The following is a 13199-nucleotide window of genomic DNA, read 5'->3' as shown; positions in this document are numbered from 1 at the left end:
CTTTCTTTCTGATTCATGCCCAGGTTTCATTCCTATGGAGCTGATATAGGATACTTCAAATTCTCAATAGTTCGAAATCCTCTTTTTTCTTATTTTTTAATTAACTGACTTTTTTTGATGTGTATTTTGATGAAATTGGGGTGATGGTCCTCTAGACACCAGACTCATCAAATTATAAATTAATTCACTGACAAATTCAATCGTTTTTCATATTCGGAGTCCTCATCTCTGTCTTCTAGTGCTCTCTCTGCAGCCCCTTTCAGAACATGAGCACTTGCTTTTCTTCCAGAAAAATGGGAAACTTGCCTCAGTGAAGATAAGGCTCATATTCGTGAAATATGGTCACAAACACACAGTTGTAAGACCTCAGAGAGGTTAAGATCAGTGGGAATTTGTGAAAACAATCCAAATTCAAAACCCAGTCATGGAATCATAGAATGGCTTGGTTTGGAAGGGACCTCAAATATCATCTAGTTCCAGCATCCCTGCCATGAGCAGGAGCACCTTCCACTAGACCATGTTACTCAAAGACCCATCCATCAAAGACTTGAGCACCTCCAGAAATGGTGCATCCACAGCTTCTTTGCATAACCTGTTCAAAGCCTCACCACCCTTACAGTAAAGAATTTCTTCCTCATATCTAATCTAAATCTCTCCTCTTTCACTTTAAAGCCATTACCATTACGCTTATCCTACCCCTCCATGTCCTTGTAAAAAGTCCCTCTCCATCTTTCCTGTAGGTCCCCTTTGGAAAGGACTCTTAGGTCTCCCCAGAGCCTTCTCTTCTCCGCGATGAACAACCCCAACTCTCCTCAGCGTGTTTTCATAGGAGAAGTGCTCTCCCCTCTGATCATTTTGTGGCCTCCTCTGGACTTGCTCCAGCATGTTCACATCCCTCTTATGCTGGGGGCCCAGAACTGGATGCAGCATTCCAGCAGGGTACTCAGCAGAGGGGAGTAGATAGGGCAAGCAATCTCAAAAGCAACCTCTCCACCCCACCTTGAAAGCACCACCTTTGTGTTTTGGGCACCCTCCATGCTTCCTGTAACTGGCTGAAAACTGTTATCATGTTTTCCTGAATGAGTAAATTGGTTTATGTGCTTCCTTTCTAACTGCTTTTTATTTTATTAAAGATTAAGCCTTGCCCAACTCTGTATCAAGCAAAAATTAGTTTCAGGGATTTAATTCCTGGAGAGGCTTGTTGATTCTGTGTATAAGTATCAGGAAAGAATTCAGACTCAGTGGCTGTGACCTTATTTATTAAGCAGAACATGAGAAACGAGGTAAAGTAGCATTATGTGGGGCTGTTCTTTGAAACACAGACTTCTGAGAAAGGCAGTGAGACTGAAACAATGGGAAGTTTGAAAAGAACAGTGAGTAGCAGCATGATCAAGCAGAAAGGAAAGCATTTGGGATAAGGAAAAATTTATGCTGTTGGTGCCAGATCCTTGACTCACATGTGGTTTTCTGCAGCTGTTTCCAAGTAAAATGGCTTTATAGCCAGTAATACCAATTTTCTGCAGTAAACTAAAGCAACAACAACTTTAATTGCCACTATAGGTGTTGGAAGGCAATTAGACCAAATAGTGGGACAAAACTATTTAATAAATCTTCTAACTTACTTCTAAACTGGTATGTGCCAGGACAGGAGAATAATGACAAGTTCCTGAATTTGTAATAATAAATCACTTCTCTTTGCACCAAACCAAAGAAATAACAGCTTTGTTTTAAAAGGTAAGTTATAGCCTGCCTGTGATATACTCTGCCAAATTCCTCCACAGAAATCCAAGATGTATTACTTCTATTTATATAAAGCATAATGTCTACTTTTGAGGCATACTAAATAGGTATGACTAAGGCAACTATATTGTATAATTTCTAATAAACAGAGAAGTCAGACAGCCTCTTTCGTCCTGATAAAGCCTGATAAATCTCTCAGGAAATCTGTAATCAAATAATTAGAAGAGTAGTCCAAGGATCTGAAAAGTTCTGCTAAACTTGTTGAGCATTTACTGGCTGAAGTTAGTAAATTCTTCATGATGCATGGGTGGGTGGGATTGGCAAATTAAAGGGATTATCCTGTATGTTCCCTAACCATGGAGTATGATTTGCTCACTATCCAGTACCTGTGACTCATGTCTGACAAGGTGGGAGTGAGACAGCAAGAACTGTGATTTCATCTGCAACCCCAGAAAAAGCAGTATGTTAAAGCATAACACAGGTATTCCCTATCTTACCATTGTTTATGACCTATGTGTAGCTCAGTTCTTGTAAGCAGCTAGCAATAGAGGGTTAATATTAATAAATCATTTAAATTATCAGTTGTTATCACCCTAGTTTGGAAGTAGCTAAAACTGAAAATCTACCCAGTCACAAAAGGCAGGACAGTTTTACGCCTGTTCCAAGACAGAAAGGAGCTCTTGAAATCACATGTAAAACCTTGGTTGCTATTATACTGACCAGAAAAGATAATATGTTTGTAAACTGACACAGAAGCAGAGGCAATCATGCAGACATGAAATGGAGAAGTTAGAGTTCTACTGTGGACCTAGTCTCTGCTTAGAGGAAGTCTTCTACACCCATTCATGGGCACCAGCAGTGACACTTCCACAGAGAATCATCCCACCTCGAACATCCAACAGGCCTTGTTTCTCTTCTCTCAACTGCTACTTCTTCTTCTTCTTCTGTTTAATTTTTCCTTCTCAGTAATTGAAACCTTCACTCTTCTCCTTTGTCTTCTGTTTACCCCAGTGTTGAATCAGACATGCCCAGTTTCTTCCTTCCTTAAAATCTATTTGTAACTCTAATCTTGACCTGGATCTCTGTCATGTATAGAAGCATTCCTCTTTCAATCTTTATGCTCACCATTGGTCAAGATAAGCTATGTGCTGGTTCAATTTCCTCTTGTACTCAAATAACAAACTAACCTAAAAACTAAAACCTAGATTACAGAGCTGAGTGGAGTGATTTTTTTAAATTTTTCTTTTATTTATCAGAAGAACATGAAGATACAAGGTTAGCACACTGAACAGCATTAACATACAAGCTTCAAGGAAGGTTTCAAGGAAGAAGAGTCTGAGAAGTATGAAAACACCAGTGGAGAAGTTCCGTTTCTGACCTTCTGCGGTTTTGGTGCCAGCCAACAGCACTGTCCCCAAGGTGACAAGAGAATTATCCATGCAACATCTTTGCTGGGTTTTGGCCTCACTTTACATCCAAAGAGCTCAGACTGGACTCAAGAAGGTAACAGTGCACCAAGCTCTTGATCTCAGAGTCTGATTCAGCACTCTCTGGAGTGCTGGCTGTCATATAGCAGCTACTTGAGGAATGCAATTTCTTCATGTCTGTTCTGATTTTATTACTTGGTGGTTCAAGGTTTGTGGATTCCTTCAAGCTCTGTGGAGAAGGCAGCAGCCATTTCCTGCTTCACCCAGAGGCTGTGGCTGTAGTTTCATGAAAACCATCAGTGTTTGACACCCAGGCTGTTCATTACCTTCCTGTGCATTTTTGCAGAACCAGCTGATCATTTTGCCATCCAACCACCACCACTACAGGGTCGGGCAGCAGCCTGTCCTTATGCGGGATTAAGTGATGCTGGAACCACACCTGGTGAGCACCATTACCCAGGTAGCTGTTCTCCAGCAGTGCTCTGATGGAACAATCACACATTTCTTTTACCCCAAGCCCACAAATATTTGCACTGCCCAAAATGGGCATCCCGGCCACTCTGAATCCTGGTCTAGATGAAATGGTAACTGCTCTCTCAAAGCTTTCAGGATTTATCCTGAGAATGTCTCCCAGACTGCTGTTTCCACATTCTTGCTCACCCTGAGAGTTTCCTGTTTCTCTTTCTGACTTTTCATTTTTCTAAGTTTTGTATTTATTTAGTTCTAGTAGCTCTCTTTCACATCTTGTTTTTCCTAACACTGTTCTTAATAGGAGAGACGCCTCTCAAAGGGAACCATCCTCTCATCCACAGCAGAAGGTGGCTGACTGATGGCAGGAGCAATGCTAGTTCAGCCCTGCTGAAATACTGTTTTTATGTTATTGCTCACAAAACCTTATGTGCTGCCTATCATGTTTGAGTAGGGATGACTCCAAGTGAAATCTAGAACTGTAGTTGAAAAATAAACTGGACTAACATTTTTCTGTTTAATTTTTGGTCAAGAAGCTGCTTTTGAATGTCTCTACAAGAGATGTGACTCAAAGTCTTCCTCTTTTTAGGGAGCTGCCGGGTACTAATGATATGTTTCGAGGCCTGCATTCATGCTTTTGGTTCAGGAATAATTTCCAAGGCCCACTGGCTTCTCTACATCTTTTTTTAACAGCAGGAACTCTTAAGTTGCTTTTCACATATGCATATGGCTTGTTTTACTTATAATATTTAAACAGTGAGAAATCTCCTCTGAGTTCTTGATGATCCAATAACATGTTAGAGTGAAATCCCTTTAACTCTGCTAGACCCTTTGTTATTTTGGAACATTTAGCTTAATTATTACACATAAAGCAAGTTTGGGGAAAAGTGTGTGTATAAGGAAAAAAACCTCTGCTCAGGTGCACATTTCTTTCCCAAATCCCAGTAACAGGTGGTAGTTGTACAGCTCAGGTAATCACTGCCCATCTGGGCTTTAAGACTGACCAAATTGTGGTCAGAGATAGTCCTGACTAGATCTGTGGGTTTGTTCTACCTGTCCCAGCACACTGATGCTCAGCATCCCTGACAGCTCAGCAGCTTTTCCAGTCGTTCTCTCTGCACGATGAAAAGGACATTAGAAGTTGCACGTATGAGATTGCTGTCACAGTGAAGCAAAAACAAAGGCTTGTTCCTTCCTGTGTGTGGGCTGAGAAAACCCTCAGCTATCTTGGTCAAACAGGTCAAAGGCTGTTTTTTTCACTCTGCTTATGTATGACGAATGCTACAGCTGCATGAAATAGCACATTTGAAGTCAAAAACCAAGAGATTATAAGGTAAAATTCAAATATTTTATTGCTATGAATAGTGAAAAAATTGTAATCTATTTCCAAGTGATATGAAATGTTGGCATTAAACTGTAATTATGCTGTTTAGAACAACTAAAACTTGTACATTCTCAAAGCCACTTTGAAATATTAACAATATACATTGGAAAATTAATTGGTTTGTAAAATTTTTGGTATAGCAAAGTTTCTGGGAAATTTCTTGTGCTTGTCTTGTAATATTAGACAGGTAAACAATTCTAAACATTTATAAGGTCATGAATTTTAAAAGGAGGTGAACAGAAAGGTTTATACCGATCTTGACTTTCTAAAGATGCTTTTCCTGATGCTTCATAAATAAGAAGTTCCTCTGAAAATGTTTTGCAGTTGCAGTCTATCACTTTACAGATAAGTGCAAAGAATTAAGAATTGCTGATTAAAACAAGGTTACTGATTTCAAAGTTTAAAGGAATCAGGAGAGAAGACGCTGTTTTTTAAGAGATAATTTTTCAGTTCTGATGTTGTTCTTTCAAAACTCTTTTTAATATAAGGATAAATTTCATTGAAAAAGTATGTCTCTACCCTGCATACTATCCGTGTATACTTGTACAGAAATCTATCTGTATGCAAGGCTGCATCTTGAGTTAAGTCTAAATAAGAATGCAGCTATATGTGGCTATGTTCAACAAGTGCCAAAAGAATTATATCTTTCAGAAGATCATTCCTAAAATAATTTTTAGCTTTTCTTCACTTTTCATAGTAGAGTAGCTCAAGGGAATTTCTGTAGGAAAAAGGCTCGCAGATGAAGCCAGAAGATACTGAATTTTCATCTGCAGAACTTTATTTTCAATTTGATCCATAGGTCTAGAAAAAAGCTGTTGCTACCTCAAAAGTATTCTGTACCCACCCAGCAAGATGCTAAAAAGGTGGATCAGGTGTCATCATAGAGTAGCCACACATGATAGCTACAATATTTCACATTTCAGCATTTTCCCACCTTCAATTTTAGCTTTATAACATGAGTGCAGATAAAACTTGCACAATTTATGAACAAGCAGTGTCTTCATTATTTCAAATGGCTGAACCTAGAGGCAAATAATTGAAAAACAAAATCCTAGAATGCAGTTTAGTAAATCAAAATCTCATTCATACTTAGATAAAACATGGCTTTAATACTGAGAGGCATGGGTTACTGCTGTCATATGCAATATGACAACAGTTATAAAGTTGTATACTACATGGGATAACATAATTTCAGACACAATTCAGTACCATGTCTCTTCATTAACCTATGACATTCCAGTTAATAATAAAGGAAGTAACAAAGAAAACGTGTAACTCCTATTTTTCTTTCTCAGTAAACTTCAAAAGAGGAGTTTATGATGATGCTTAATAGCTCCATAACCCAACAGAACCATTCGTCCAACGACACACCGCTGGACTCCTCAGAGAAGCTCCACGCTATTCTGATAGTCCTGTACATCATCAGCCTGGCTGGTGGCACCCTCGGGGTCATCATGATGTCCCGACAGTTGTTTCAAAGGAGATCACAATCTGTGATGACCCTTATGATCATCAGCCTCCTGGTGCTGCACACCTTCCTGCTCCTCAGCATCCCTTTCCGCCTCAGCTATTACGTTCTGGGGGAGTGGAAATTTGATACGTTTGCATGCCGGCTCGCGAGCGCCATCATCTACCTGCACATGTATGCCACCTTCGCCTTTTACGTGGCCATCATCGTCACCCGCCTCCTCCGCCTGGAGTTTCGGAAGTGCTACACTACAGCCTGGGTGGGGGCTGCCTGGCTGGTGGGAGCGCTGGTGATCGCTCCTGTTCTTCTCTCATACTATGGCACCTCGAAGCCGTACAAGCCATCCGAATGCTTCCAGTTCCACAGGGAGTTACTAGAGGCTCGCATGGTGATGGCAAACTACTGCCTGATTGGGATTTTGGTGGCAGTGTGTGTTGTGCTCACTGTAATCCAGCTGACCGTGATCTATAGAGTAGCTGTGAAGTACTGGCCTGACATTAACTCTCATGTGGAATTCAGGGCTCAGGCGAAGAGTTTCTTCTTCATCTTGGTAACATTAGTCTGCTTTATGCCTCATCATATATTCAGAGTATATTATATCCAAAACTACAACCTTGATAAAGACCATAAACTACTCCTATACAATGAGGCTTTTTTAGCTTTAACAACAATGTGCTGCTTGGATATGTTGTGCTTCATAGCAGGAATAGCCCACTGAACTGTGAACTACCAGGAAGTCCAGCTGCAGTGTGTCAATACTGGATTTTGAAAGAAATAAAACTGTGTTGGGATTTTCCTGAGCTAGGAGGACTAGTGAGTTTATGGCATGTCTCTACAGGTCTACAACTTTGTTTGGTTTTTACAGACCAGTAAGATTCTTCTTTCACAATCTACTCTTTTTTATCTTCTCTCTAAAAGGCAGACACACACATGTGTCTTACTCTAGTCTTGACCCAAGTGTCATGCCCTGAAGCTTCATTAAGATTTTCCTCAACTGTCCTTCTTTAGCAATTGCAGCACAAGTATCCATTCCTTTATATTTTTTTCCTCGAAGTGTCTCAAAATAAACACAACCCACTGTGGCCAATAAGTTGTCTTTTCTGAAGATCTAACAACTTCTTCTGGCTATTGTGATACTGAAGGGAAGAGATGGAAGAAGGAAATTCCTTTACAGGATATTTGTACTAGAGATTTTAGGTAGCAAGGACATAAACTCTATTCAAATGACAAGTAGTCACAGAATCAGAGAATGGGTCAGGTTGGAAAGGACCACAGTGGGTCATCTGGTCCAACCTCCCTTTGTATAACTTATGCAAAGCATATATTAAATTCAATTATATGAAAACTAATCATTATCACAACTCACCTTTACTTGTGTCATTCCAAATCCACAAGCAGCTCACTGAATTGTGATAATTATATATTTAGAGTTAATGAAAGCAGAACAGGATTCAAAACTTCTGCCTTATATCACTCTCTTATATCTCTCAGGACTAGATCTGCTTGTTATTTCTTAGGTCCATTGCAGCCAAAAAAGTTGCTGTGGTTCCATAACTGGATCTGGAATTCAATTGAGGGGAAGGATCAGCCACTCTCTAGGACAGGGAAATATTTTATCAGCCTTCAAAAACCTTTGATGTCTCGTCACTTTCAGTTGTCTGGCTATTTATTATCAGATGCCATATTTTTTCCATTTACACATGTAACAGAACTAGAATAAACTTACTGAACAGTACTTAATCAGTTCAGCATATTCTTGTGCATGTATATACAAATTTGTTCCAAAGTATATCTTTTCTCCATTAGAGAGATTATACTCTTTGGGAATCACATCCGTTCTGGAAATATCTGTTTTATCTTCATGATTTAAAAGTTCTTTTTAATGATTCATTCTTCCTGCTCTGCTCAGTGCAGACAGTCTCTAACCCTTCTGCTGAAGACCCCACTGTTGTTTGCTGCATCCCAGCAGCTTGAGGCCAGATTTCTCCCACCCCAGACTTCTAGGAGTTACACAAGGCTACACTTCCTCCTTCACAGCCCTGTAAGTTCCCATAATTTTTTGTCTGGCAATCTCTGCTGCAGAAAGTGCTATGATCCCTGGGTTCAAATGGATTAAAGCTTGATTTGGGAGGATATTAAAGTACACTTAAAAAGTAATGCTACTAATACTTCAGATTGATGACATTTCTTTGAATGAAAGAACATACACCTACTCTGTCAATCCTGAATAAATGTTTTTGCCTTGACATTTCCATAAAAAACTTTGTTGAAAACTCCTGATCATTTCAGGATCCTTTCTGCCTCTTTTAAAAAGTGTGAGGTGTCCATGGTCCAGCAGCAAGTCCCGAAATCTGAATCCTGGTCTTATGGCTTCCTCTAGGGTTACCAGGTCCACTCCTGCTCAAACAATAGATTGATCAGCTCACGATTTTCAAAGACAGCAGGTAGACCTAGAGTTCAGTATCAGAGAGATGAAGTGCGAAGGGACAGATTTTAAAGTTGGATCTACCAAAGCCTTTAGAAAAAGTGGCAAAGCTGCAGGTTTTGCAGCAAGTACAATGTTTTTCCCTTACTGTACTGCTGGGGCTAAATAAAATATCTGTTCCTTGAAGAAATGTCCTGTGTCACTGCCTATTCTCACTGACCAATGTTTTTAAGGTGACCTACCCGGTAAAGATCAGAGTCATCTGACCTTGCTTGTGAGTTTGCTGATGATCTATCAGTCCACCATAATGCTGTGCAAGTCTGGGGGAGAAAAAGGGAAATTACATGCATGTCCTTAGCCATGCGAACAAATCACGCCTTGATGGCCTTGCCTTTGCTATTGCCTGACATATTTTACCTGTGCCTGGCTGTGTACCTTGCTGAAATAACCCTGACCCACTGCCTTGACTTCCTGGTGTGATGCTGAAGCTGGGTTGCCCATCACAGCTGGCTGGTAACTACTGGCTGCTGGCTGGCACTGGGCCTGCCCTGCTTGCCCTGCCTGGGCGCCATGGGGCTGCATGCAGCACCAACTCTGGCTGGAATGGAGTGAACTTGCACAGCATCAAGGCTTTCTCTCTTTCCCACTCTGTCCCACAGTGGGTAGGCTGTGGGCAGACAAGACAATGGGAGAGCAATGTGTAGATCTCACTATGGTCCTCTTAATTCAGAGGATAATGGATTAAGCATTGATGTCAGTGTTGTTACATCTAAGACTCACATTAAAGTGATGGAGATAAGCTCTATTCAATATCCAGTCCCCTGCTGAGATCTTTAAAGCACTTTAAAAACTGGTTAAAATAAAAAATGGTCACTCTTTAGAAGGATGGTCTGAGAACTAGATTCTGAAAGGACAGTAATATTGAGCTCAGATTGCAGGGTACAATTACTTACTATGAATTACCTAATGACATACCCTGGAAAACAGTTAAAAATGTTGATTTGAATGCCATTTGCAGGACACAAGTAATTCTGGAGATAATTATAGACGTTAATAATTGCTTTCACATCAAAAGATCATGTAAAATTGTAACCCATTTAGTCACCCCACTCATTTTTAATGTTATCCAACGAAGACTGGGAAAATCCTCAGAGATTCTGGAGAAAAGAATATCAAACTTCTAGGTGTATCTTCCATTGTTGTTCTCTGCATTAAGTTCTGTATAAACAGAGCAGGCAAGCAGACCAAAACCAAAATCCCATTTGTATTCCTGACTTCCTAAGTTAGTTTGATGGAAAGCTATAGGTGGTTCTTACCACACAAATGGTCGTGCTCACTGCTGTCACAGCTACACTGCTACTAGTAGCCTGTTCCTACCTGACTCGAGCATATCCTTTTCAACAGTGCTGAGGGTGATGCACAAGAGACATATCTGGTTTTAATTCACATCTTCCTTCTGATTCATCTGTTCCTTGTGCCTCCTCACAGAGAAAGGTCATACTGATGATGTTGTCAGATGGACATGCCCCTCTGCAAACAAACAGAAGGAACAGATGCATTAGGAAATAAACAAAGACGTACTCCCACTCCCTTTTTTTTCTTCTTCCCTCAAGCAATGACACTCTTAACAATAACAGATACTGTCATAACTACCTATTTTTTTTTTTCCTGTGTCAACCCTAAACCTAAAACTACAGTACAGTCCTTGCCTTTTATCACATACATTCCAGTTTGGGGCTTTGAGTGCCACCATGAGCCACAGAGCAGCTATCTGGCATACAGAGCAGAACTACATGTGGGTAACACTATGAAAGAAATTGAAAATTGCTTTATCCATAAGCACATGGGTGAAAATATCGCAGAAAAGCTACAGGAGGGCAGCATTTGTTGCAATGATTGTTGCACAAAGAATAAATATCAGACAAAACTAAACCCAAAGAAATAATGAAAAAAATAATTTTAAAAAATATCAAAGCTACAAAAGACCAGCAAAAAAACCCCCTACAATTTCTTCATGCCTTCTTTACTACACTGTTTTCAGCTGTCAGTGAGAAGCCACATACTAAATCCATGGTAAGTCAAGACCATGTGCTGTCACACAAAGGGTATCACTTAAGTTGTACAGAAGCATCTTGTTCATCAGCCAACAATTGTGTGATCAGACCGACAATCACAGGACAAGAGCCACAGCTCAGGAAGAGGATGCTGATGTTGTACACGATGAAAGAGTTGCAGCTTCCGACTCTCTTGGGACTGAGATGGCATCCCTGCCTGCAAGAGCTCTCCTGTTTACAATCATTTATGGAAAACCACGCAGGAGCACCGAGGTACATGTAGAAACACACAAGCAGACTTGCACACAGCAGAAGAGGGGAAAGCTGGGCTCCAGACGAAGTAATTTTCTTTCTGACAAGGAAAGATGTGTTGGGGGTTCTCAGTGCCTTAATGCTAGCAAGAGAGTAGTGCTAGAAACATCTGTCTGCTTTTATGTCCTGGCAGGCAAGGATGGAGATGATAAATGTGTCAGAGGAAAGAAGGTTGCACAAGATAGACTAGAAGGCATTGACTTGCATGATGATTTTTTCATTCATGATTTCTCTCAAATATTTGGAAAGGTGATCTGTGCTTTCCAAGACATAGTACTGCTGCACAAAACACCTTGTAAGTTCTAAAACTCCTTGGAAATAAATTGCATTAATCTTTTGAGCCACAAAATTTAAAAACCACTATGAAAAAGTAGAACCTTTCTATGATCTTAAAAAATAGCATAAAATGCATGCTGCTTTATTTTCATACTCTGCTTGGCAGAAGTATCAAACCCAGTGACGCATCTTACATCAGCACACCACTACAGTTTACTCAAAGATGTGATAAAAAAATCCTTCAGCCACATTTTTTAATAAATCCACTTCCTGTAGTAATTCTTCCTCTCTCATTTTCATATCCTCTATCCGTGGAAACCCCCTCTGAAATGTTGCAATATGGAAACCAGCAGGTGAAAAGGCCCCCTTCTAGGAAAAAGCTGGAAGAAAAGGGGAATTTTCACAAGCTCCACATTTTGTTTTTCCATTGGCATAATCATTCCAGCCCCCTTTCCAAAACTTAACCTATGTGGGTGATGGCTTGTGTATCCTGGATGAAACAAATGAAGAAACAAATTGGGAAAGAGGCTTTTCTGCAATGAGGAACATCAAGATGACTCATGGACTCATCTCCTGCTCCTGGTGTCTCTCTCACTGTCCTTTGACTCTGCTGTGAAAACATGAAACATCAGGGCTCATGCTGGTGGTGCTGGTCCATAAAAGAGGCTGTGCAACACCAGTCACCAGGCACTTTCCTGCTTTAGCTCTACTGCTACCTTCTACAGTTACCCTAAAAACATTCCTATCTGTAACAAGGCACTTTTCTTTCCCCCTAGCCCATAGAACCTTTCAAAGGAGAAGCAAAGTTGCAGACAAATGACATGTGAAAACTGCCTTTTTTTCATCTCAAATTTCCCCCTTCCCTTGACATTTTACCCGCCAGCTCCCTGAGAAGAGTAACATCAGCAGAAGTTAAAACTTTTTAAAATTTTAGGCTAATGAACAAAATTTCTCTGTGCAACTTATGTTCCACCTTTTGCTTTGTAAAAAATGATCATATCTAATGACTTACTCCGTGTGTGTGGTTTAGCCCCAGATGGCAACTAAGTACTGCACAGCCGCTTCCTCCCCTTCCTCCCCTTCCCTCACCAGCAGGATGGGGAAGTGAACTAAAAAAAAGGCAAAACTTGTGGGCTGGGATAAACATGGTTTAAAAATTAAAATAAAGTAAAATGTAAAAATAGTAAAAATAATACAAATTATGATAATAAAAACAATAATTGTGATGAAAAGGAGAGAGAGAGAGAGAAGGAGACAGGGAAATAAAGCCAAGAAAAACAAGCGATGCACAACACATTGCTCACCTCACCACCTGCTGATCAGTGCCCAGCCTGCCCCCCAGCAGCAATCAGAGGACTTCAGCCAACTTTCCCCAGCTTACATATGTACTGAGTATGGCAGTCTGTGTTGTGGAATGTCCCTTTGGCCATTTCAGGTCAGCTGTCCTGGCCATGCTCCCTCCCACCTTCTTGTGCACCTGGCAGAGAATGGGGCACTGAAAAGTCCTTGACTTCAGGTAAACACTGCTCAGCAACACCCAAACCATCATTGTGTTATCAACATTATTTTCATTCAAAATTCAAAACACAGCACTGCATTAGCTACTAAGAAGGAAATTTACTCTATCCCAGCTGAAAACATGGAT

General features: G+C 40.4%; 1 protein-coding gene across 1 annotated transcript; it reads left to right on the top strand.

Annotated features, from left to right (window-relative positions):
* Nucleotides 1-4813: 4813 nt before the first annotated feature.
* On the top strand, nt 4814-9078 carry LOC103615769 (probable G-protein coupled receptor 141). Its single transcript, XM_017734457.1, has 2 exons — nt 4814-4968; nt 6315-9078. Exon 2 carries the CDS (start codon nt 6336-6338, stop codon nt 7203-7205), a length of 870 nt encoding a protein of 289 aa, XP_017589946.1. The 5' UTR covers nt 4814-4968; nt 6315-6335; the 3' UTR covers nt 7206-9078.
* Nucleotides 9079-13199: the final 4121 nt, after the last annotated feature.

Source organism: Corvus brachyrhynchos, unplaced genomic scaffold (genome assembly GCF_000691975.1).
Source record: "Corvus brachyrhynchos isolate BGI_N302 unplaced genomic scaffold, ASM69197v1 scaffold94, whole genome shotgun sequence".
In the NCBI taxonomy this organism is placed as follows: Eukaryota; Metazoa; Chordata; class Aves; order Passeriformes; family Corvidae; genus Corvus; species Corvus brachyrhynchos.
This window is presented reverse-complemented; position numbering and strand designations above follow the sequence as displayed.